The 27,708-nt window shown below is 43.0% G+C and overlaps 1 protein-coding gene across 4 annotated transcripts; it reads right to left on the bottom strand.

Annotated features, from left to right (window-relative positions):
• LOC110536373 (scavenger receptor class F member 2) lies at positions 1–27,097 on the bottom strand. 4 transcript variants are annotated; one of them, XM_036936290.2, is made up of 11 exons: positions 26,197–27,097; positions 21,170–21,228; positions 20,909–21,010; positions 20,122–20,641; positions 16,526–16,744; positions 15,678–15,806; positions 14,970–15,073; positions 12,284–12,398; positions 11,566–11,690; positions 7,060–7,218; positions 1–5,338 (listed from the first exon to the last, which is right to left on the bottom strand). In XM_036936290.2, exons 1-11 carry the CDS (start codon positions 26,301–26,303, stop codon positions 4,104–4,106), a joined length of 2,874 nt encoding a protein of 957 aa, XP_036792185.2. In that variant the 5' UTR covers positions 26,304–27,097; the 3' UTR covers positions 1–4,103. The 4 variants fall into 4 exon arrangements, with proteins under 4 accessions (XP_036792185.2, XP_036792186.2, XP_036792187.2 ...); XM_036936291.2 differs by having other exon boundaries at positions 7,060–7,215; XM_036936292.2 differs by having other exon boundaries at positions 11,566–11,663.
• Positions 27,098–27,708: the final 611 nt, after the last annotated feature.

Genomic DNA, 27,708 nt, shown 5'->3' with positions numbered 1-27,708 from the left:
TACATGTATCGCTTTTATTTCAAAGTAAAAGTAAAGACAAACAACTGAAAATCTAATCAGACAAACAGAATGACGAGTTACAACCGTATCGCTGATAATGTTTCTGCAGCGTTTTGAGGCCCTGCTTACAAATATGTACTGTAGCCTGTGAAAGCAGGCAGAGGCCAGTCAGTCAGATATAAAAATATTTGTTTCCTGCTTGCTTAAAATGGCACTTTATAATCACACAACTTGTATGGTTTCAGTTACATGTACTTAATAACAGTGGTGACACAGTAATACATGTCCTGTACAATACTTTGAAGTTTTGATATTTTATATTTCCTAAGGACAAAAGGATTAAGAAAAGTCGATAAGATAAAGAGAGAAGGATATAGGTTTCCATATAATTTCACTCTGCTTCATAAAGTTTAGTGTTAAACTAACAACATCCACAGAGAAAGGGGAAATGACAAGCCAAGGAAGTACTCATACCGTGGCTGCAGAGAACCTGACACAAAGAAATCAAATGTAACATGAAAGCCAGTTCATTGACACATACAGAGTAAAGTAGCAAAACAATTTATATAAGCACAGCTTACAGACATATACAATTATACTTTCACATGTAGAAAAAAATAACTGATAAAAGAGGAGACTGGCTGTATCGTTGAAACCCACATTTAAAAAAAATGGAAACAAGCAATAACAAATGTGTAGGAATCGTAGGCACTCAAATAGCTTTTCAAACTGTGAAAGTGAAATGTAAGTTTGAATCCACAGCATAAACCACTGTCACTCATGTACTATAGTATGCACATGTCATTTTATTTGAATATGTTTTATTCATATCCCATACGCTCTAGTTCTGTGAGCTTCCTCTTGCAATGTAGTTACTATCATATGCATAAAAACACACAACTATATTACTGTAGCTATCCCCCTAGAGTCTATTGACACACCGGTGCATCAATCTAATTACCACGATAAAACAAATCCCCATCAAAATCCTTCAGTTTAAGCTAAAGAAATCCGTTCTTGCATGGGCTGCGTCTCAGCCCACCACATCCGCCTATGACGGCCTTCCTCTTCTGTGGTGGAAGGTGGCTACAGGTGGCTACAGTGGTGTTTGTCAGACCATGAGACATCCCGAAAATCGGACTTCTCATGAAAACTGCTGTAGAGTCCACTCTATGGATATATGCGACTCCCACGAACACGATGGGGGTCTCTGTTTTGCTCTACGACCCCCACGGGACTCATCTGAATGTAACCGGTACCAGTTTTTTTAAAAATGAATGGAAATATGGAGGTAGTTGTGTGACTACCCAAAAAAAGGGGTTAAATATGTGTAAAAAATATATATTTTATATATTTCCTGAGCTTTCTTACATCTCAAAGATATAGGACAGACACTATAAAACCTTATTCAATTTTTTCCATTTATGAATGTGTTATTGAATGCGTTTCTATGGGATTTGGTACTAAAGGCCAAATTCTATATTTTATCAAATACAAATACCTAAAATTTTAAATCAAATAGCTAAATGAGCTAAATGGTATGACCATTAAAACAATTAGATGTCAACTTATCCTATTGCAGCTGGTTGCCTTCCAATTGTACATTCTACTCGTGAGCTGAATTTGAACAAGCTTGTTGAGTAAATGTACAAATGTACATTTGCTCAAAACCACACCCATCATCATATTTCCCATGTCTTAGACTGATTACAGTAAGACACAATGCATTCCTTTGGGTCTAGGATAGGGTGATAATTAGATAATTAGCTTCAATTAAATATATGTTTTTTTTACCTTTATTTAACTAGGCAAGTCAGTGGGTTAACTGCCTTGTTCAGGGGCAGAACAACAGATTTTTCCCTTGTTATCTCTGGGATTTGATCCAGCAACCTTTCGGCTACTGGCCCCATGCTCTAACTACTAGGCTACCTGCCGCCCCAATTAGCTGGCTTTGATAAACTAATTTACCACACTTCAAGTTGGGACAAAGTAAACTTGGCATAAAACCAATATAACATGTCTAGACTAAAGTCATGCAATAGTGAATTAAACCACAGGAAGTTACTGACTTGAAGTATCAAATCGTTTGTGTTGTATTTCTTCTGCTACGTAATATTTCCCAGTAACAATGAATGGTACCATCAGACATCAGTGGTGTAATCTCTTGGCAAAATAGCAGAAAAGTCATGCACAACAACGTTGCATGTGAAATGATAAATAATCGTAATTTTTCTGAAAGTATTAAATTATCTTGAGGTGTAAGACAAGGATGTTCTTTATTGCTTTTCTATTTATTATCGCAATTGAAATACGTGCCATAGCGAGTGTTCCACTATACCATGCCTTTATAAATCAGAGAAGATGTGGCTACTTAGGGCCTTCCACTGAATAATAATGCACTAATGTATCTGAGCAGAAGAAAAGGGAGGTATCAGTTCACAACCAAAAGTTGTTTGTCTGACCAGACTGACTCCATCCATGATCACTGCCTTTTTATAGGGAAACTTCCACAATGCCTTCAACCTTAATAGACAACATTGTGATAAGACCAGATGACTAATCCATCATTACATTTTTAAAATGTTTTATTTAGCAAGTCAGTTAAGAACAAATTCTTATTTACAATGACGGCCTACACCGGACAAACCCGGACGAAGCTGGGCCAATTGTGCACCGCCCTATGGGACTGCCAATTACGGCCAGTTGTGATACAACCTGTAGTCACGCCTCTTGCACTGTAGCCATTGTTTCATGCCCTTTATGAAACATTATGCAAGGATGTTCTTTATTACTTCTTGATACGGAGCGTTGCTTACCCGTATGTGGGCGAGATTGAAGGAAGGATTTGGAAAGAACCTAAAAGTATGGCATTTACACGCTATTCGATAAGCACAAGGAAAAAATTGCTTAGCATTTTTTTTGCTGGTTTTACTTCTAAAAAGAGAGCATATCCAAAAGTTACTCTTATTTTATGTGGAAAATGTATTACACTGCTCTGAAAACTTACCAAACTATTCCTGAGATATTTACTTATTAGAAACGATTTGAATAGAAACGATTTGAATATCAAACTCACAAAAATTATAACACAATAAAATGTGTTAATTGTGATGGAAATTGTAATAGAGCCATTTTGAACCAGATTTGTTTTTTTTTATGAAGACGACACCCCCACACGTGATGATATTGAAAAATTGCAGAATGTCCTCTCAAAAGGGACAACAGGACCTAACACAGTGTATGGCCTTAGAGATACAGACCACAAACGAATAACAATTAGAGAGGACATAAAATAATTGCAGTCTCACGAGGCCATAGCTCTGTTAGGAGAAGAATGACAACGTAATGCTTCCTTAACAGTTCGCTTGACTTCAAAAAGCTAATTTGTTTTTCAACAAACCATGACTGACAAAATTGTGAAAGAATGTACTCTCTGAAGACACTAAAAAATTAAAATGGTTTGTATTCGCTATTACGCAACATATAACAACAAAAAAGGACAACAAAAAGAGGCCAACAACCCCGGTATGGAGTGTAGTGGCTAATTTAAATCAAACTGAAAACTATTGTACTTGTATTCTCAGTACCATGGTTCAACTTAGCCTTACTCCACCTCACATTGCATAAATTTGATTGCATCACACAGAATAGAGGAAAAATGTTTTTAAATTATAATGATACAATGATGAGATTCTTACATGAATACTTAGTTGTGAGCATTGGAGAAACATGGAGGAAATTAAATATGAATGCTTGCCACTGTCAGCATCCAGTTATGTTTGGCGTTGTAGTGGAAAACGGATACATCGCAGGTTTATGAAAAGAGTCCATGAATTTACTTTCAACATCAGTCAACGTATTACTAGTATGGTATACAGTTCAATAGATTACAAACCCACTCCAATGAGAAGAACCACAGTTTAAAAACAAGTTCCACTTACTTTCCGCTGATTCTGGACACACAGCACACACACGCGCAAAAATAATACATTCCTTTGATGAACAACCACCAAGTCCTTTTGCATGTCTCCTTTGGAAGAAAAGTCATTAATTCACCATTGTCACCATTGTCCTGTCTGTGAGAAACCATTTTTAAAAACTGTCTATTTGACGATCTGCGGTGGCATAATCGCTGTCTTTGTCGGTGTCTTAGTTTCCAGAGTAGTATCCAAAGTCCCGTCCTTGCCTTTCTTTCGGGGAGGCTTTTTGATGGGGGTCTTCTTTAGCGTGGGGTCACCCGCACCACCAAAACCCTCTACCACTCTAGAGCCGTTCAAGTCCTGCTTCTCCGGGCTCTTGGGGGCGACCTCGGGGGTAGCTGGGTCCTCAACACCCACCATCTTCTGGAGGCTGGTGGTAGTAGGCAGCAGAGGCTTGTTGGAGCCCTGGTGGCCTGGTGTGGGAGCGGTGGTCCGTTTGGCCTTTTGCGGAGGGGTGGGCTTTTCCCGGTCTCCTCGGCCCCGGAGGATCGGGGTGGACAGGCCGTTAGTCTTTACCAGGCCTGTGCCCTCGTTCCGGGTGATGCTCTGAGTCTTCTCCTTGAGCTGTGCGGCCAGGAGTGTGGCGGCCTCTGAGTTCATGTGTGGGTGGATCACTTTGGGGCTCTTGGGCGCCTCCTTGGGGATCTCCACAGTGGCTGCCTTCTTATCGGAGTTGTGGAAGTTGCCGATCTTCTTGAGAGCGTTTTGCACCACCCCATTGATGTGCTCCATGTGGTTCATGTTCTCTCTGGACCTCCCCACCCAGTGGGCCTTGTGTTTGCTAGGGGAGCCATTGACCACCGTCCCTTTTTCCTCTCGGTTGCTCTTCTCCTTGGAATTCTCCTTCAGCCTCTGTTCGCTCTTGGCTGGGCTGTTGCTGGAGCTCCTGGTTGTCTTCACCTTGGGAAATGTTAGCCCCTTGTCCCCCTGGTTCGGCTTCTCCACCTGGAGAGTGGTACCCCCGTTGTTCCCATGGATCCACGACACCTTGGGTTTGGTGGAGGGGTCCGGCGGGCGTGGTTTGGTCCTGGTCTTTCCCCCCGGGGACGGTGGTTTCCTTTTACCCTTGACCTCGATGGTGACCATGCTGTCGCCCCCATCTTCTTCCTCCTTGGAATTCTTGGAGAGGTGTGCAATGCGGGCATAAAGAGCCCCAATGGCTGACTCAGAACTGCTGGTGGAGCCCTCGCTGTCTGAGGACTTGAGGGGTGCTTCACTCCAATCCTGGGGTTTGTAGGTGGTGGCGCTGGTGTCTTTTAGGGAGGTATACCCACCTGTATCATCCTCACTGTGGAAGGCTGCTGCTGGCATCTCAGCCAGAGGGGGACTGCCCTTCACCTTATTCTCATTCAGCGACTCTATAGGACAGGAAGAGAGAACATGGATGAGAGTCAGGTTTAGATTGGATGGTAATGGTGGTCAGGAAATACAGTATGACTGCATCATCAGGGATAAAGGATGTAGATGTGAGGCATGTTTACAGTATTTAGAATGTGTGGTCATTATAAATACAGAATTAGAACATGCTGTATCATACAGTATCTCTTCTTACTGCCATTTGAAAATAATATCAAGCGATATTGAGACCTCCAAGAATTATTAAAGATATTCTACGGTACTTTTGTGCTCCCGAAAACATCACATATGTGCAGATAAGTGTGCCACACCAATTTCTCTCTCTCTCTCTCTCTCTCTCTCTCTCTCTCTCTCTCTCTCTCTCTCTCTCTCTCTCTCTCTCTCTCTCTCTCTCTCTCTCTCTCTCTCTCTCTCTCTCTCTCTCTCTCTCTCTCTCTCTCTCTCTCTCTCTCTCTCTCTCTCTCTCTCTCTCTCTCTCTCTCTCTCTCTCTCTCTCTCTCTCTCCACCTTGCAACCTCATTGGAAAACACTGAACAGGTTTCTTGCTAGCTGTTATTCAAATGGCAAGGGGTGGAACCTCATTGGCTGGAACTCAAATTGCTATGGGTCAAAGCTTGCAGTACTCAAAATTGCGAGCACAGCTTCCAGAAAACAGTCACTTTCAAGCTAGGGATTCATAGCTAATTGAGGTAAGACAGTAATTCTGCTCATAGGATGTATGTATGAATTACACATTGACACATTCAGCCCAAAGCGGGAGGTTTAAATACTTACTTGGTCGCCAAAGTACCGGAGTACCGGTCTTTAACTAAAATTGTTTCTGGGAAATCTAACTTCCCAAACAATACAAAAAACTGGTGGGCATGGATATTTTCCAACAAACTGCAAGGAGTGAGTCATGAATTGCACATGTGCCATTTTCTAAATTTACCATTACATTTCCTGTTCATGCTTTTGCAGCCACACTGTAAAAAGCAAATATAACCAATTGCTTGAGCATTATTGAGCATTATTCTGTCAGGAAAATAAATTGAGCTTAATGTATGAACGTTTGTTCAGTCAACAAATTTGCTCACATGTATAAATGTATAAGAACTATAAGAATAAAAAAAAAAAACATATGTTTCCCTTTGGAAGGTTACACTGTACTTCGGTTCAGCTATGCTCAAATGTTGAGCAAACTCACAATCCTATTGCAGCTGGTTGCCTTACAATTGTACATTAAACCAACACATACTACCTGAGGTGAGCTGAATTTAAACAAGCTTGTTGAGTAAATTTACAAATGTATGTTTGCTGAAACCACGCCCATCATCATATTTTACAGCATTCTCTATTGTAGGTAATAATTTGAACTTTATTTTTTATTATAAAAAAATGACACATGGGGGAAGGAACTGGGCTCAATGGCACACGATAAGGAGAACTTACTTTCCTATTCATCTAATTAGCTTTCCAGAGGTGTGTGACTCACAGCACCCTTGTGACAAACAAATCCCACTCCAAGAGAGTGTTAGTACGTGTGAGTGTGCATGCATCCGTCCGTGCCTACATGTGTTTATTTGTGAAATTGCCGTGTCAAATCAAATCACAGTGTTTGTTTTTCTGTCCTGATCACTTCATGGGGTTTCACATTGTTTAGACGGGGCCACCTTCACTGTGTGTGTGTGCATGCGTCCGTGTTTGTGAGGGTGTGTTTGCTTGTGCGTGCGTAATTACTCACCTTCATGGGGAACACAGTACACAGGGCCATCATCACTGGGTTCCTCTTCGAAGGAATCAAACGACTCCTGGGAGGACCAGGAGGAGGGGCTGGGCAGCTCGGCTACAGAGGGGGGCTCGATGAAGCTGCAGTTGAATGTGTTCTCAGGGTGGTGGGCTACTGGAGGGGTTAGGACACAGAGAAACAGGGTCAGAGAAGGAGGGGGAAGGGAATGGGACTACCTAACAAGAACAACAGATGGAGATGTGGGGTTTGTTGGGGTTGTAATGAAAGATAAAGGATGGCTTGAGACAAAGTTATGTTTGAAAAGATATAAAACTATTGTGTGATGACGGGAATGATCAAGTCTTTGATTTGTGGGTGTGCATTGCACATTTTAATATCTGGTCTATCTATTTTTTGAGCAAAAGCATTTACTGAGAAATTAGCTAGCGAATGCTATTTTTCCTAAATGTAGGTTCTCCCTCCCTCCCTCCATGTTGGTGTATTCTGCTGACCCTTCAGTCTGAGGACAGCTGTGATCTGTTTGTGACGCCTGTGGTTGCTCTTCTCCTTTCCCCATCTGGCAGTGGACTAACTGACTGTGTGTGACTGGGCGTTAACTGGACACTGACCACATCAGATTCGTCTACCCGATGACACATGAGCCCATCCATTTGTTCTCCGCTGACGCTAAGCTAACCCTAAACCATGTTTCGGCTGAAAGATCCCCACTAACTACTCTGAGTCTCTATGTATTGGATTTGATTTATTTGACAGTTTGAAACACAATTCCGCCACACAAGCAGATTTACTGCATGTAAAATCATCGAGGAAGAACCAATAAAGTTTTACAACATATTTCCATTTTGGTCCTTATTGTGGTATAAGATATGGTTGTGGCATGGACGTCGTCTTCCAAACTGTAAAACAACTGACTTCTAGTAACAACAACATGGCCAGGTGTAGTACAGCTACAACTAAATGACTAGCAGGAGATGTGTCAACACAAGGGCAGCAGAATTCTATTACTCTCACAACGCTAGTGAAATCAGGGGACTTTATTGGTGGGAATTTCCACTGACAGCTGAGCTTATTATAAGGATATCCAGCAGACTGCACAGTCTAGGAATGAATACCTCGGATATTGTTCCTGGAAAAATTGCAATACTACTGTACAATGGTGAGTGGATGATCATATTAAAGGAACTTGACTTGATGTAGATTACATTGGTTGGATTGTAGTAGCAATGGCAGTAAGTTTGAAACAATAAACTGTAAACAATACCCACCCAGATATTTATCCAGGAAAATAACTTCATAGCTGCTTTTCTTCAAGACAAAAAAATATACATACATACATACATACATACATACATCTGACTGTCTTTATGAGTGGTTTGCACTTTCTCTATTGTAGCAGCCCTTCTGTGATAGACTAAAGAGAACAGACAATACCGATGCAATGTGGGTAGCAGAGTGGCCCTAAACTCACTCAAACTCATAACCAAATGCTGTACTAGACTATAGCAGACAGACAGTACTGGTGCAGTGGCCATTTGGTATAGCATAGGACGAGGGGAGGCAACTAGGTGGTCGGGGGGTCGGAACATAATTATAATTTGTACATTGCATATTGACCACAACTAAGCCCAAAAAGAGGTTGCATTTAAAAATAAATCATTTCCTACCCTGGTTACATTGAGACACGATCAAATATATCTCTTTTTTTATTTTATTATCGGGAATACTTTTCTAAATTATTATTTTTTAAATCTGAATTCCTGGTGATTTTACAGTCTTCTTATTTATTTATTTTTTTTACAAAAACTAAAATCATAGTTTTACTAAAAACTTTGGTGGGCGTCGCCTGTTGCCGGCCCCTGGTATACACTCTTAGAAAAAAGGGTTCCAAAAGGGTTTTTCGGCTGTCCCCATAGGATAACGTATGAACCGATAAGTAGAACCCTTTTTGGTTCCGAGTAGAATCCTCTGTAGAAATAATACACTGTTCTTCAAAGAGTTCTCCTATGGGGACAGCAGTAGAACCGTTTTAGGCTATTTTTAACTATATTTTTCTATGAGTCTAGGGTCTATTGTAAAGTAACTAGGCATCCGTTATCTTAACGCAACAGTAAACAAACAACTGCTGTCCTTGGATGTTCACACCAGACTAAATGTCCAGAGCCGCATTCATTCTTGAGAGAGAGACAGGACGCCACTGAAAGCCCAAAGGACTGCCTACACAGAGGCCAACATTGGACAACCGTACCGCAGCTGCACAGTCCTATAATAGCTGCCTGTCAGGCCAACAGCACTGGAGCAGGTGGTCCCACTCTACATCACTTTTCACAGGGAAGCATTCGGACATGTAACTGCATCCCAAATGGCACCCTATCCCCTATAAAGTACACTATTTTTGACCAGAGCCCACACACAGAGTGCCACGGAATGGGAATGGGGGAAGCCAGCCGAGGTTCAGATAGCTAGCTATAGTATAGGGCATGGAATGACAAAGTCTAAGCAGTTTGGAGGTTTAATAAGTAGAGGAGTGGGATGGGGGAACGTTTACATATTGAGAAGCAGAGGAGCGGAGGAGCTATGCAAAAGACAGAGCAAACATTTTCTTCCTCGTCCTCCTCCCTCTGTTTCTCTTTCCTTTTATCTTGGGATGGGTGAGAGTTTGTGTCTGAAGGAGCTAAATTACCTATGCAAAAACAGCACACATGATTTCTTCCTATTTCTCCCCTGTTCCTCTTTCCTTTTCCACATCTGTTGTAGTGTGTTGACCCCAGTGTGGATAAATCATAGGTCTGACACAGGTTGGGGTAAATTTGGCCACTTCCTGTTTTGAGTCCAGTGGGCCTCCTGCGGAATGTTGCAGGGACTGAAGGAGCCCCTGGGAGGGTAGAGTTTCAAAACGCTGGCAGGCAGGCCACGCTTCTGTAGGCAGGCAACGAGGAAAGCAGAGCAGAGTGGCCTGGCTCTGGGGAGGGAGGGAGAGGCTGACCAGTTTATCCCCCTTATGAACAAGAGGATAATCTATAAGCTTCAGTGGGAGAATGACTGTAAAATGAATTGGGTTGTCGTTTAATAGCTGTGTGTTGTCATGTATTCTTGAATGTGAGGGAGGAAACTTAAGAGATAATTGGTTTTGGCTTGGACCAAAAACTCTATTCTACTCTCTGAAATTCCCAAAGTGGTAGTTTGTTCTAGTTGATTGCAACCCAGGCATGGCATATGCTTTGTATATACAAGAATGAAAGGGCTTGTTTGTTTGAAAGGAGGTCGGACGCTCTGACTTTTAACAAATGCAATTTCTAAAGCCTCGGGCCGATTGTTTATAAGTTACAGTAAACTTTGAGGGTGTTTAAAAAAAATACTGTTAATGTGCCATGACACAAGACAAGTCTCTGACAAAGACAACACTGTTCCAGTGTGTGTTTCTATGCAGGCGTGATGAAGACAGCTGTTAGCTGAACTAGTCCGCTGAAGAAGAGAAGAAGCGCATGCTACTCATTGTGAAAGAGAGGAGAAGTGAAACAAGGTCACCACTGTTTAACTCCTTCATCACCACTGGTGTTTCAAAGGCCTTTAAAAGGTGTAATTTACTCTGTAGAGTGACTACAATGATGTCCACACATAGGGCACTTCTCCAGCCCTTCAAAATATACTATACTCAGACCATCCACGCATTCAAAGGCAGATGTCCATGATTCAATTGATCTCCTACATAGCAGAGCCAATGCATCCTGGCCAACGCCAATTCAGAACATGGACTGTCTTAATATTCCAGAAGGCATCTGGGTAGAAAGGGAAGAGTTATTCAGTATGTAAGCCATGTGTAATGTCCTTAAAGCTGACCTGAGATGGGTCCTGACAGACAGACAATCCAAACCTCCCTCCCTCCACACACACACACAGACAGACAGACAGACAGGAGCTACTCTCCACATTACTAATAACACAGCAGCCTTTGATAAGGTATCACTCAACACCAATCAGACGTACCGGAGCACCACACCACTACACTGACCCTTTCTGTCTCAGCCTTCATCCCACTAGAAGAGGAGCTCAGGAGAGAGGAAGTGAGGGGTTGTAATAATATGAACACTTGGTATTTAAGAGGTGCCAAGAATAATAAGGCCCGCAACCATTGCATTCCTCTCAGATGAAACCCCAAACCCATTTGGCAGCTGCAGTACACTTTTCAACCCTATTTATTGTCTGAAAACCACTCAACATAGTCACAGAGACAGGTCACAGAGCAAAGGGAAAATTAAAATGCTCTCTCTCTCTTTTGCTGAAGAGATCGAGGTTTGTAATGACTAGAGACACAGAAACTATTAGGTCATCAAGAGACATGAACTAAGGAGGTATAAGGACAGCAACAGTGGCTCTGTTCGTGTCCAAAATGGCACTTCTTTTCACCAGAGCCCTTAAGAAATAGGGTGCCATTTGGGACACAAAAGCAGCCTCTGTCTTGGCATGATGAAGGCCTATCAGGGAGGAGGGATTAGGGCTTACCGACTACTTTAGGCAGCTTCTGCCGTCTCAGTGGGATCCGGGGGAGTTTGGTGCTGATTCGGCTGAATCGTCCACACAGGATCCGCCTGGCTTTTTTACTGTTGGTAGAGTTGTCTTGGTCAGGACTGAGGGAAAGAGGGAGGGTGACGCCATGGAAAACATACTAAATTACTAAACCATACAAACCGATTCAAATGTGGGTGAGGTTCATCTACATTGACACGCTTGCAGTACGAGCTACATGCCATGGGCCACTTGAAGAAAAAGACCACACACTGACCCATTTTGGATTTGGCAACATAAGATATACTGTGCAGGATCTTTAAACTCGGTTGGAACCTATAAAAAGGACCCACAGTCTTTCCTGATCAGGTATCACGACCAGAAAAAAACTCATGGCCCTAACTATACTGTATGTACTGTAATACTGTATATCAAAAAACCCATAACCCTAACTATACTGTATATACTGTAATACTATATATCAAAAAACTCATGGCCCTAACTATACTGTATATACTGTAATACTATATATATATAATTGCTGTCATAATAAAAATATTGTAATTCCATTTGTGCCTTTTTCCCCCGACATTGACGATACAAGATAAAAGGGTAAAAACTCTAAAGGATGTAGCCCTCTGCTATTTTAACAAGGAATGGCCCTCCATCCCATCATGCGGCCTCACCCTACACCAGGCCTGTGTCTGTCACTCACTTCTGGTGGTGTTTATTTCTGAAGAGGCAGCAGCAGCAGAGGAGTGAGAGGAGGACAATGAGCAGAAAGAAGACCAGGGTTCCCGCAGCGATCACACCCATCCGCTGGTTAGGCTCTGAAACAGCAGACAGACAGACACAAGCAGGGGTTTATGGGTGTGACACACCGGTACAGATTGCCAGTGCCAACCAGAGCCATCTGTATATATCTGGTGCTGAACTCCAAGAACCAAGACTCTGGAGCTGAAACTCAAGCGTCTGTACCATGATGTGGGCATTGAAGAGATATCCAATAGAGTTAAGTAATAGATGTTAAATTCAGCCATGCATGCAACAGCCCTCCTCTCTAAAAATCACCAGTCTCTTTATCCATCTCCTGTTGTGGATCCACTTAACTGACTTCTAGAAGCATCCACTGAACCCTATCCTTCACTCACTCTATTACCCCTCTGCTACGATTCCCTTTACTCCCATAATTCCTTCATGATTTAGAAGCACTCTCCCTTTCTAGGCTGGTTACACATACAACTCAGTGTCTCCCGACCCCTCCAGTCTCAGCCTCCAGTATTTCTGCTGCAGTAGTTTATGTGTCGGGCGGCTAGGGTCAGTCTGTTATATCTGGAGTATTTCTCCTGTCTTATCAGGTGTCCTGTGTGAATTTAAGTATGCTCTCTCTAATTCTCTCTTGGAGGACCTGAGCCCTAGGACCATGCCTCAGGACTACCTCGCCCGATGACTCCTTGCTGTTCCCAGTCCACCTGGCCGTGCTGCTGCTCCAGTTTCAACTGTTCTGCCTGCGGCTATGGAACCCTGACCTGTTCACCGGACGTGCTACCTGTCCCAGACCTGCTGTTTTCAACTCTCTAGAGACAGCAGGAGCGGTAGAGATACTCTGAATGATCGGCTATGAAAAGCCAACTGACATTTACCCATGAGGTGCTGACCTGTTGCACCCTCTACAACCACAGGGATTATTATTATTTGACCATGCTGGTCATCTATGAACATTTGAAAATCTTGGCCATGTTCTGCTATAATCTCCACCAGGCACAGCCAGAAGAGGACTGGCCACCCCTCATAGCCTGGGTCCCCTATAGGTTTCTTCCTAGGTTCTGGCCTTTCTAGGGAGTTTTTCCTAGCCACCATGCTTCTACACCTGCATTGCTTGCTGTTTGGGGTTTTAGGCTGGGTTTCTGTACAGCACTTTGTGACATCAGCTGATGTAAGAAGGTCTTTATAAATACATTTGATTGGCACGCATCTCTAGGCCTATGGAGCCCTGATCAAAAGTGGTGCTCTGTAAAAGGAGAGCAATTTCAGACGCAGCCTTAAATCACCACAGACACACTGCAGCCAGATGGCACCGTCACTAACCTAGCAGTTAGATAAATACTGGTGGCCCCTGGCCCTCTATGCCCCTCTGCTGTCATAGAGGCTATGGAAGAATGGTTGTGTGTCCTTGGTGTGGCATGTTCACAGCTGGATAAAGGAAGGGACTGGCCTGGCACAGCTGAATGGCCTGACCCAGTGACATCCTCGCCGCTTCCCAACATGCCCATTTGCCGAAACCTCTGGTGACCTCGTTTCCTCTCCTCCCGCTATCCCATCTCTTTTCCTCCTCCAGTTCTCTCTCTCTCGCTTACGCGCTATTCAATCTTTATCACTCTCTTTGCTTTATTCTCTCTACCATCCTCCCTCACTCGCTCTCCATTTCTCTCCCTCTATCATCCTCCCACTCTCTCTCCCATCCTCCCTCACTCTTTCTCTCTCTCTCTCTCTGTACCATCTTCCCTAACTCTCTCCCTCTTTCTCTCTCTACCATCATCCCTCACTCGCCCTCTTTCTCTCCCATCCTCCCTCACTCTCCCTCTCCCATCCTCCCTCACTATGTATCTTTTAACTCTCGCTCTCCCTTTCTTTCCCCTTACTTTCCTTCTCTCTCACCTTCCTCCGTCTCTCCCTCCTACCACCCCCCCACCCCCTGACTCTCTCTCTCCGGCTGGATAGGAACAAGGCCAACAAACACAGTCGTAACAAAGGACACCAGGCATTCTGGAAAGGCCATCAGGCCTCCTTCATGTTAACTCTACTACAGTAACCTGAATAAATGTGTGTTAGTGCTTGCTGTCACCGTCCAACTCACAGACAGAAATGTGCTGTTAGCAACTGGCTATTTAGACATTTGGGACCTTCATGTAGATTGCACACATTTTATATGATCTCTATGGTCGCGTGTAGGCAGGGGTGAGCTTTCTTTACATCCTACATTCCTTAAAAAAAATCTACTATATGTTTTTTAACACTAGAAGCACCAGGTTTTTTTTAACACTAGAAGCACCAGGGGTTTTTAACACTAGAAGGACCAGGGTTTTTTAACACTAGAAGGACCAGGGTTTTTTAACACTAGAAGGACCAGGGTTTTTTAACACTAGAAGGACCAGGGTTTTTTAACACTAGAAGGACCAGGGTTTTTTAACACTAGAAGGACCAGGGTTTTTTAACACTAGAAGGACCAGAGTTTTTTAACACTAGAAGCACCAGGGTTTGACGCCCTTAGTACTCCGCTAAGAACACCTTTTTTACATCTTAATATTCAGTCTTGCGGCGTGGCTGCCTTCAAAAACAACAACCTAACGTTCTCCCAGATCTGGAAAAGTGAATGAGGAAATAGAGAGCGGTTTCCTTACGTAGGTTGCAGGCCCCAGACACTGGGTTACAGTTGTTGTCGTGACAGGTGCAGGTCTGGACACAGTTCACTCCATACTGACCCATCTGACACGTCATGTTGCAGCTAGAAGACAGACAGATACAACATCTTAGTGACTGAGACAGGTGCATTGAAATTGACAGGGAATAAACTAGTAATGTACTACAATGACTATATGAAGCTCCCTCTGCACTGACTAACTACTTCTACTGGCGCTGACTGAATAATGCTTTCATGTATAGGATCTTAATTTGATCACTCTTTTGTTGCTGAGAATTTTCCTGGAATGCAGATTCACAGAAAACCCACACAAACAAGGTTATATTAAAAATGTAATGTAGCCTACTTTTTGCCAAATAATAGCCTAACCACCGATCAAGCGACATTATGGACTAAACGTTCAAATCCTGTGCTGCAGGATTATTTTACTGTGACAAAAGGGGTCAAATTAAGATCCTACATCTGTACGTACAAAAATGAGTTTTTCCCAACCACTAGTGACCTGGGCACTAGAAATATGTTAGGGTCTAAAGGGTTTCCTGGTTCGGCCAGGTAATCAGGAAACCTCTAGGCGTGAAGCATGAGTGAGTACAAAAAAAAAAAAGTTGAACATTCTGTCTGAGTATTGTAGACATGAGGGGAGGCGTAAACAGGATGCTTTGATGCGAGAGTCATTCTCATGACTTACTATGTCCCGTAAAATCCTGGGTCACACAGGCACTCTCCGGTGGCAACGTGACAGACGCCGTTAAAACAGTGGCTGCAGTCATTCTCACAGTTATCCCCATAAGTCCCGTTGGGACAACGCACCTCACACCTAGAGGACAGGACAGGATGGGACACAACAAGAAGCAATATTGATTATAGTCATTGTAATGATAAAAAATAACAAAGAAAATAATGAGTCTCAGAGCCATAAGCGATGCATGCAAGCACAAGTTCAAACCTCTGATGTAGTGACTATAAGACAGAACCTACGTAAATCACATACTGAAAAGTACTGTGTACACTCAGAACATTAGCACAGCACGAGCGCATTGGTTAGTACAAGTTCAAATCTTAGAAATTATTCTTTCAAGTGCTTGAAATGGAAATGCAAAAAGTATGTGAATGATATGTTGGCATGAGAACAAGTGGACAACATGACTGCACTAAACAATAAAGATAATGTGTTTTTCCACATCATCTGTCGACATGAAATGTTATTTGAAATTCTACAAAGTTAAATCCCCATTAGGGCAATAAATATTTAGTCTCCTACTAAACAACTACAATGAACCCTAATGGAATGTGAACATGTGTGTCTGTGTGTGTTTGTCTGTGTGTGTGTGTGTGTGTTTGTCTCTGAGTGTGTTTGTCTGTGTGTGTGTGTGTGTGTTTGTCTCTCTGTGTGTGTGTGTGTGTTTGTCTCTGTGTGTGTGTTTGTCTCTGTGTGTGTTTGTTTGCACACACACACACACACACACACACACACACACACACACACGTTTGTGTACCCCTGTCCGTGGTTCCAAGTGTATACAAGAGGCCTCTCACCTGTCCCCGATCCAACCGGGGTTGCAGTGGGAGCACTTTCCGTCGATGCGGTTGCAGAAGTGGCCGTCTTTACACGGAGGACACACATCCAGGCAGTTCTCTCCGAAGAAGCCTGACAGGCACATCTGGTCACACTTGGTCCCGTTCCAGCCCCTCTCACAGGTTACACACCTGCCCTCAGTTATCTTACAGGGCTGCTGCCCCTTACAGTGCCCACACCTGGGGGGGGAGAGAGAGAGAGACATTAGAACACCTGGGGGGGGGGGGGGGGGGGGGGGAGAGAGGGGGACATTAGAACACCTGGGGGAAGAGAGGGGGACATTAGAACACCTGGAAGGGGGGGAGACATTAGAACACCTGGGGGGGGGGGGGGGGAGAGGGGGACATTAGAACACCTGGGGGGAGAGAGGCCGAAAGAGGGGGAGGCATTAGAATAGAAGTGGAAACATTGGTTGTGTGAAAAATGGCACCGTATTCCTTAAGTAGTGCAGAGAGAAAGTATTGCACTATATGGAAATAGGGAGCTGTTTGGATGAAGCAGAGTCTCATCACAATTTGGGAGCAGCATGACTACTCGATGACATTTGTCAGTGTTGGTAATATCTCATAGTTTTAGTGCTGTCAAAACAATGCCTTATGTGTAAGACAACACTTGATGATTTGCTACATTTGGGACCCGTATACATATTCAATGTGTGTAGTACAGATGTAGGATCTTAATTTGATCACCCTGATGCAGAACTTTTAATGTATTTGAGGTTTTAAAAAGGCTTCTGAACTTTGTAATTTCCACTTTTACATTTTATACCTGATTTTCCCTTAAGAAAAATGTATCAACTCCTCCAAAATTGTCCATTAATTATAATCCACATAATAATTCACATGTCCTGTTGCAGCAAACTGGCTCAAATTAAGATTCTACACATGTACCTATCCTTAGAATATCAATAACACTGAGGTTAGAGAGGTGTGGGAAAGTTGCTACATTGCGGTTGTACAGTCGTGGCCAAAAATATTGGCACCTTTGTACTTTAGTAAAATAATGCACCATTTCTTCCAGAAAACCATTGAAATTAAAACATATTTTGGTATCCACATACTGTATGTATGCGCTTGGTGTGCAGTTGAACAAAACAACAACAAACAAAAAAATCTGAATAATATAGTAAGCTTATTCCACAAAGAAATCCTAAAATATCCCGGACAATATTATTTGAACCTTCTAGAAGTAGTTTGAAATAATTAAATTTCAAGCATGTGATTCTCCTTTACTTTGGAAATGAGCTCACCTGTGGTGAGTTGCAGGTGCCTGCAATATATAAATCATTAAAATAGGAGGTCAGACACAAGATTGTAGCTAAGCATGGACAATCCGAAGGCTACAAATCCACCTCCAGAGACCTTGAAGTTACTTTTCCACTGTACGTATCTAGAAGTTTAAGGCCCATGCCGCTGTAGCCAACCTCCCTGGACGTGGCCACAAGAGAAAACTTGATGGAAGATTGCAGTGAAGGATTGTTTGAATGGTGGAGAAAGCACCTCGGTCAACTGTCCCACAGATTCAAGCTGACGCTCAGACACAAGGTAGGACAGTTTCAACGCACACCATCGTTGCCAACTCAATGAAAGGGGGTTATATGGTAGGGGACCCAGGAGGACCCCACTGCTGTGAGAAAGACATAAGAAAGCCTGAATTCAATTTTCCAAAACACACCTGAACATGCCCAAATCCTTCTGGGAGAATGTCCTATGGACAGATGAGACCAAATTAGAGCTTTATGGTAAAGCACACCATCTCTCTGTTTACAGAAAATAAAAACGAAGCAATACAAAAAAGAACACCTTCCCTACAGTCAAACATGGAGGTTCAGTGATGATTTGGGGTTGCTTTGCTGACTCATGTTCATGTCATCATGGAAATACCAAGGCATTTTTGAGCGCAATGTCGGACCCTGTGTCAAGAAAGCTGGGTCTCCGTCGAAGGAAGGTCATGGTTCTTCCAGCAGGACAAGACCCCAAACACACTTAAAACAGCACTCAGGAATGATTCAAGACAAACGCTGGACTGTTCTGAAGTGGCCAGCAATGAGTCCAGATCTAAATCCCATTGAAAACTTGTGGAGAGATCTGAAAACAGCAGTTAGGAGAAAGCACCCTTCTAATTTGGGAAAGCTGGAGCAGTTTGCACAAGAAGAGTGGGCCAAACTGCCAGTACAGAGGTGCAGGAAGCTCATCAATGGCTGTAGGAAGCACTTGATTGCAGTTATTTTTACCAAAGGCTGTGCTACCAGATATTAAGTCTAGAAATTTGCCATTTCTGTTTATTTTCTGATTTAAATGGATATATTAAGTTCTGAATCAAAACAAAGGTTCTGTAATATTAACAGTGAAATAAAGAATTGTGGAGACCAAATACTTGTCAATTTCGTGGTGTCCAATTGGTAGTTACAGCCTTGTTTCATCACTGCAACTCCCGTACGGACTCGGGAGAGGCAAAGGTCGAGAGCCGTGCGTCATCCGAAACACAACCCAACCAAGCCGCACTGCTTCTTGACACAATGCCCACGTAACCCGGAAGCCAGCTACACCAATGTGTCGGAGGAAACACCGTACACCTGGCGACCATGTCAGCATGCACTACGCCCGGTCCGCCACAGGAGTCGCTAGTGTGTGATGGGACAAGGACATCCCTGCCGGCCAAACCCTCACCTAACCCGGACGACCTGGGCCAATTATGCGCCGCCCCATGGGTCTCCCAGTTGCGGCCGGCTGCGACAGAGCCTGGACTCGAACCCAGAATCTCTAGTGGCACAGCTAGCACTGCGATGCAGTCCAATTTCAACTTATTTTTAGGGAAAATTGTGAGTTACCTGAAAAAAGGGTGCCAATATTTTTGGTCACGACTGCATAACACCAGTTCTGCAGACCCTGAACAAGGTTATCCACTTCAATTGAATGGCTTCAGCATATTGGATGATTATTATGAGATAATGTGAACACAAATTCCCCAGTATTTCCCTATTAAACTGTTGCTCTGACCTAACATGTTGAAGATACAGTGCCTTGCGAAAGTATTCGGCCCCATTGAACTTTGAACCTTTTGCCACATTTCAGGCTTCAAACATAAAGATATAAAACTGTATTTTTTTTGTGAAGAATCAACAACAAGTGGGACACAATCATGAAGTGGAACGACATTTATTGGATATTTCTAACTTTTTTAACAAATCAAAAACTGAAAAATTGGGCGTGCAAAATTATATCTTTATGTTTGAAGCCTGAAATATGGCAAAAGGTCGCAAAGTTCAAGGGGGCCGAATACTTTCGCAAGGCACTGTATGTTAGGAGTTATCAGCTGGAGCTTATGTCAATTCATATTTTCAAAAAACACTGTATAATATAGATAGAATATAATTTGGATTTGAACGTTAAGATCCTTAGCAAAAATAAAGAGAAACTTGTGCTTTAGGATCATTGGCTTTTTATGTTTCACATCTGTTACATTTTCCTTCAAAATGTATGTTCCCTATTCTGTTGGAATAATACTCCCTCTCCAGTGAACTCAAATGTTTCCCTCCAGTGTTTTGGTTCCTCACCTGTTCTTGCAGTTCTGTCCATAGAATCCAGCGGGACACGGTTCCCTGCAGAACTTCCCTCGGTACCCCGGCGTACAGGTACACGAGCCGTCCGCCTGGTTGCACTTCCCATGGATACACTGACAATACCTCTCGCACCGTTGGCCCCAATGTCTCTCCTGGCACTGGCACCGACTCGTAAACTGCTCGCATGGTGAGTTATTGCAGTTACACTGGATGGCACAGTTCCTCCCCGACCAACCTAGACTACAGTTACACCTTCCTGTGTTTTGGTCACAAACAGAGTTGAGACTGCAGTAGCAGTTGTTAGCGCACTGAGGGCCCCAGAAGCCAGGGTGGCATGTGCACGAGCCCGTGTCCTGGTCACACTTGCCCTTCTGGCAGAGGCAGGGCTTCTCGCAGTTGGGCCCCCAGCGGTTGGGGTTGCACGTGCACTTGCCCGTCATGTCGTCACAGTGGCCGTTGGGGAAGCACTGGCACTTGCCCTTGCAGTCGGGGCCCCAGAATTGGGTTGGGCACTCTGGGGCAGAAGGATAGAGACCTTTTCAGATGATCACTGGAACTTCACAAGTCAAGGAATATAATGTAGAATGGCTTCAACATGTCCCTTCTGTTGGTTTAGGACAGCATATTCAACACCATTTATTCAGAGCTGACAGTTCAGTTTCATTTCAACTACTAACTGTAACATAATGGTTCCCTTGACAATGAAAGTACAAGTCAAGGCCATGAAAGTGATTTGAATATATACGTTTCAAATATAGTATCACAAAAGCAAGTTGCTTACTTGTATCACAACTGGCTCCGAAATATCCATGGCGACAGCGACATTCATTGGGCCTGACACACACCTCATTCTCCTTACAGGTAAAGTTCCCTACACAAAGAGCTGGTGGGAGGAGGTGAATATTGAATTATTATTAGCAATATCCACAACATGAAAACCTACCATGTTGTAATACTTTGTTGTGATGTTACTGATACATTACAAATGTGAATATGAAGAGGTATGGAAATACTGTGTTTTGATGTTGATATGTATACATACGTGTCAAACATTCATTGCCTAGCTGCCCCCACCCGCTGCAGCATACCAAGCCTGGTGACCTGAAACAGAGGGGAAGAAAATGGAGCGTGTCAGAGAGGAAGAAGATAAGACAGGAAACACTCAGTGTAGCACAACAACATGCCACAGCCCTGAACCGCCACCATCACCACTTCCAATACCATCTCCAACACCACTACCACCACTGATACCAACACCACAACTACTACCACCACCACTACCCCCACCACCACAACTGCTACCATCACTACCACCACCACCACCACCACCGATACCACCACCACAACTATCACCACCATTAAAATCCCCACCACCACCCCCATTACCAACACCAGCATCAACTACCATCCCCCTACCAATACTACCACCACTGATACCATCACCACTATCACCACCACCAACAACACTACTACCACCATCACTACCATCACCACCATCACTACCATCACTACCATCACTACTACTACCACCATCACTACTACTACCACCATCACTACTACTACCACCACCATCACTACTACTACCATCACTACTACTACCATCACTACTACTACCATCACTACTACTACCATCACTACTACTACCACCACCTCAAAATAGTATTTGTTTTCATTTAAAAACTTTCAGTGTTTCATTGAGCCTGTAGTGTCAGATGGACAGGGTTTTGCACTAATCTATTGGTTCCATTGCGCCAGGCAAGCTACAGCTAAAATATCTTAAAGAAAACAAATACTGTTTTAAGATGACCCCACGTCTAGCCAGAAAGTAGTGGGGAGTGTGAGTTTAGAGAGGCATGGCGGTCTAGTTGGTGGCAGCAACACCGTGCACTGCACTGATCTGATCTCTCCTTTTGCTTCCACACCACTGACCTCCCAGAGGACCCATCCACACTTTTCCTTCCTCTGAAGGGTTGGGGATGGCATTCTGCCTTCAGTCAGACACAGGGAGTGCACGCATACACACACTCACCAATAGAGAGACACACACTTTTTTTACTCTAAAACTACGCCAGCTTATCTCCTCTGTTATGTCTCAAAGCTACTCCTGTGACACGGAGGTAGGCTGAGTTTGAGAGATTCTTTACAATTCTGGATTTAAAGGTATGCAAACATGGCTCAAAAGCTGTGCAGTTTACTTTAATGCCATGAACCTTTGTAAACTATGAACCAGGTCCACTCTCAGTGAGGTGTTTCCAAGGTGGTCAATGGTATCTGTGTAATGTAGATAAATCACATTTTTTTGTTCATGTACGGGGTTGAACCCATCTGACCTTCGACACACAGTTCAATCCATCACAGCTCTGGAGAAGACCGATTTTTTTATTTGTGTGAAAGATGTGGTTTTGAAATAAAGTAGGCCCCACATTTGTATTTTTGTAACTCCTATATTTGTTATTTGCCACTTCGAAGGGCGTCTAGTACTGAACTCCTCATTCAACATTATATTCGTTTATTGAGACTGACAAAATCAAAATTCCCACTTTTTTATGGGTTTGCTTTGCATTTCTCACTTTCCCATGGTAATTTATGATGCACTGAATACCGACAAACAATGTTGTGTGAACAGACATTGTTGATGTTGTCAATGGCCCATTTACAGTCAGCGAACTGATTTAGAAACATCCAGCTACAGTAGAGCTGATTTACCTACGCACAGCTACAGTAGAGCTGATTTACCTACGCACAGCTACAGTAGAGCTGATTCACCTACGCACAGCTACAGTAGAGCTGATTTACCTACGCACAGCTACAGTAGAGCTGATTTACCTACGCACAGCTACAGTAGAGCTGATTCACCTACGCACAGCTACAGTAGAGCTGATTTACCTACGCACAGCTACAGTAGAGCTGATTCACCTACGCACAGCTACAGTAGAGCTGATTTACCTAAGCACAGCTACAGTAGAGCTGATTTACCTACGCACAGCTACAGTAGAGCTGATTTAGCAACGCCCAGCTATAGTAGAGCTGATTTACCTATGCACAGCTACAGTAGAGCTGATTTACCTACGCACAGCTACAGTAGAGCTGATTCACCTACGCACAGCTACAGTAGAGCTGATTTACCTACGCACAGCTACAGTAGAGCTGATTTAGCAACGCCCAGCTACAGTAGAGCTGATTTAGCAAACGCCCAGCTAAAGTAGAGCTTATTTATTAACTCCCAGCTACAGTTGAGCTGATTTAGCAACACCCAGCTACAGTAGAGCTGATTTACCAACGCCCAGCTACAGTAGAGCTGATTTACCAACGCCCAGCTACAGTAGAGCTGATTTAGCAAACGCCCAGCTACAGTAGAGCTGATTTAGTCACACCCAGTTACAGTAGAGCTGATTTAGCAACGCCCAGCTACAGTAGAGCTGATTAAGCAAACGTCCAGCAACAGTAGAGCTGATTAAGAAACGCCCAGCTACAGTAGAGCTGATTTAGTCACACCCATCTACGGTTGAGCCGATTTAGCAACGCCCAGTTGCAGTAGAGCGGATTTAGTCACACCCAGTTACAGCAGAGCTGATTTAGTCACACCCAGTTACAGTAGAGCTGGTTTAGTCACACCCTGTTACAGTAGAGCTGATTTAGTCACACCCAGTTACAGTAGAGCTGATTAAGCAAACGCCCAGCTACAGAAGAGTGGATTTAGTAACACCCATCTACAGTAGAGTTGATTTAGTCACACCCAGCTACAGTAGAGCTGATTTAGCAACACCCAGCTACAGTAGAGCTGATTTAGCAAACTCCCAGCTACAGTAGAGCTGGTTTAGTCACACCCAGTTACAGTAGAGCTGATTTAGCAACGCCCAGCTACAGTAGAGCTGGTTTAGTCACACCCAGATACAGTAGAGCTGATTTAGTCACGCCCAGTTACAGTAGAGCTGATTTAGCAACGCCCAGCTACAGTAGAGTTGGTTTAGTCACACCCAATTACAGTAGAGCTGATTTAGCAAACTCCCAGCTACAGTAGAGCTGGTTTAGTCACACCCAGCTACAGTAGAGCTGATTTAGTCATGCCCAGTTACAGTAGAGCTGATTTAGTCACGCCCAGTTACAGTAGAGCTGATTTAGCAACACCCAGTTACAGTAGAGCTTATTTAGCAACGCCCAGCTACAGTAGAGCTGATTAAGCAAACGCCCAGCAACAGAAGAGCTGATTTAGTAACACCCAGTTACAGTAAAGATGATTTAGTCACACACATCTACAGTAGAGATGATTTAGTAACACCCAGCTACAGTAGAGCTCATTTAGCAACACGCAGCTACAGTAGAGCTGATTTAACAACGCCCAGCTACAGTTGAGCTGATTTAGCAACACCCAGCTACAGTAGAGCTGATTTAGCAACACCCAGCTACAGTAGAGCTGATTAACCAATGCCCAGCTACAGTAGAGCTGATTTAGCAAACTCCCAGCTACAGTAGAGCTGATTTAGCAAACTCCCAGCTACAGTAGAGCTGATTTAGTCACACCCAGTTACAGTAGAGCTGATTAAGCAAACGCCCAGCTACAGAAGAGTGGATTTAGTAACACCCATCTACAGTAGAGCTGATTTACCAACACCCAGCTACAGTAGAGCTGATTTACCAACGCCCAGCTACAGTAGAGCTAATATAGAAACTTGAGGACACACATAAGAAATGCTGGGCAGCAATGACAAATTAAAAACAACTTCCCTCAATTCATCCTGTGACTGAACCCAGTAAAAATATAAAACAAAAGGCACAAATGAAAGAAAATGATAGGGATGGTGCACTGCCATTAAGCAAGCACTCAAGCTTGTAAAAAAAAAAACTAAGGATATGATTGTGATTGAGATTTGGGCCAATGTCAAATGTGTATGTGGTGAGGATGAAGAATGGAGAGTTTACTGTACCCTAACCAAAAACACTCCATGGGGATGCTAAAAGTCAAAGTATTGACCATCAAACCAACTATATAGACCTGGGCAACAACTACGACAATAAAGAAACATGTTTTATACAGACTACATGAGGTACTGTAAATGCTCACCATTAGCTATTGGAGTTGTATTGTCAGGAGACATTCTAACAGGAAAGGTAAGGATAGAAGCAGGCTGGGCCCTGGGGTCTCCTTTCTAATGTCAGTGTGTTGAAGGGCAGAACACAGACGGGCTATGACTTCTACTTTGGATCCCATACACTCTTCTCTTGCACCTGACCCTCCTTTGACATGCTTGCATAGTAAAGGTGCTTACTGGAGAGTAAGAAATGAATGCTTCAGCTAATAGATTGTGTGCGTGCGTGCACAGCAATGACACACACACACACACACACACACACACACACACACACACACACACACACACACACTTCATGGGTGTTCAGAATCGAATGAAAACATTGGAAGACTGAGCTGTTTACGTTCAGTCTATAACTTTCCTTTGTCTCTGGCAGCTGAAGCCATAACATTTTGTGTGGTTATTTTCAGTCATTTAGCTTAATGTTTCCAGCTCCAGTCCTTGAGTACCTCCAACAGAAAACGTTTTTGTTGTAGCCCCGGACAAACTCCCATGATTCAACTCATTCAGGGCTTGATGATTTGTTGACAAGTTGAATCAGATTGCTTGTTCGGGCTACAACAACAAAAATCTGTGCTGTTGGGGTACTCAAGGACTGGAGTTGGGAAACACTGAACTATCAGATGCCACGACTTCAGGCCAGTGTCACTCAATATATAGCGCCCCCTATAAGAAAATATGGAACATTATCTACGGTTCCAGATGCATATCGCATCTGGATGGGATGGTTGTTCAGATGGACTCCTTCTTGTGTAAGGAGACGTTGTACATATGAAAATAAATACGACCAACTAGTACGCAATATCAAAGATGTAAAATGTTAGTGGAGGGAAAGACAACGTCAAAAAAAGTATTTTGCAATGTGAGCAATCAATAAATAAAAGCACAATGCATCAAGAAGTAGGTTAGCTGCACGATATGGAGAGCGATAGAGGCAGGCAACTCCTTTTTTACTCGACAGTACCGTTATTCTACTTACCCTGGTAGTTTGCATACATTCCTGCCTTTGGGATTGAGTTCTTGGCTGAAACTCGAAAAAAATGAACAAACCACCACAACAACTGCAAAAAAAATATTCAATTCCATTTTACAAGAAACAGCATCCTTCTAGACGCATCTTACACTCTGCGTTCCTCCTCTCCAGAAAACAACACTTTATCCTACTATTGTGTTACCCAGGGTTTCGTTATGTATAATCCACAGCGGTAAAATGTGTTTATTTGTTATTGTGGGAACTTCAGAAACGTTATCCAAGTATGGTATAATACAGGTTCCAGTTGAGGAGAAAATGTTTACCACTGCGCAATCTACGCCAACGACGTACCCAAGAGTCGAAAGAAAGTGTAGCGACACCAAACCACGCAGAGTACTGTTCCAAATAAGTTATAAAACCCAAAGATGTGCACGCAATTCGATCTCCTCGAATGATGACTTTCGTTCATTGCAGATTTGTAACAGAACTATTCGTTATTCCATACATTTTCAAAAGACTAAGCAAGCAGGAAACAGGTATCAGGAAAGTAGCGGAAGCCAACAACAGGCATCCTCCTTCGACAATATAAACAGGCGTTTATTGCCACCAACCATAATTTGGCCACAAATCTTGTTTTGTGCCCAGCGGAATAACTAAACTAGCAGCAAACGAGTAGAAAACTAAATCTTTCAACAGGCCGAGTCAAAATGTCAACATTTCTTTAAATCAAAGATTAATAAAGTTTTATTCCTTTATTGTCTTCTCTTTCTTGGGCTCTCACGTGTGTCGGGAAAATTCCCGATTTAGCCTAGTCTAGCCTTCGCAGTCGTTACACAGGGTCAAGTGGATTTACTTTTCGTGCGCCACAGTTGATTTCTTGTTCTGAGAAAAGAAACCATAAGCAACTAAAGAAAGTGGGTGTGCCACAAGTGCCACAAATAGACAATATTATGATATAGGCCTATGTCTGGTTCTTTAATGTCCACATTTCCTCAAAATATAAGAAAATACTTTAATAATAATAATAATTTTGTCTAAAAAAGTGGTTTTATTTATAGTAAAATAATTGGAATAATTTAATTTAGGCAATGAGGTACCCAAACTGTATTTATTTATTCAAATGTTTGTAACATTAATGTTAATCCCAATCAATCATTATTCAAGGACAACTTCATTGGATCGAAATTTAACAGAAAGAAAAAGCTCTTGGCAGCACCCTTCCTACAGTTAACTTCCGCAAGGCAATGCCGCCCCCGTCTGTTTCATTGAATGAACTGACAAAATAACCGCATGACCTAACTATGGATTATTACCATTTCACCATAGTTTTCAGTACTTTACTGTGCGATTAATACAATAGTTATTTTCATCAACTTGTTACATTAATCTGGAAAATAAAAACGACGATTTCCTGTTTGATGGGATATTTATTGGGACAGGTGTTTTCAATTTTCGAGCTGGAATCCACCTGAAAGTCTTTACCAAGGAGGAATACACACGTGTTTTACGTCGAAACTG

The sequence above is a fragment of the Oncorhynchus mykiss genome, chromosome 11 (genome assembly GCF_057628025.1).
Source record: "Oncorhynchus mykiss isolate SJ-2025 chromosome 11, ASM5762802v1, whole genome shotgun sequence".
Classification (NCBI taxonomy): Eukaryota; Metazoa; Chordata; class Actinopteri; order Salmoniformes; family Salmonidae; genus Oncorhynchus; species Oncorhynchus mykiss.
The sequence above is the reverse complement of the archived record's forward strand: the minus strand, read 5'-3'. Positions and strand labels throughout refer to the sequence as shown.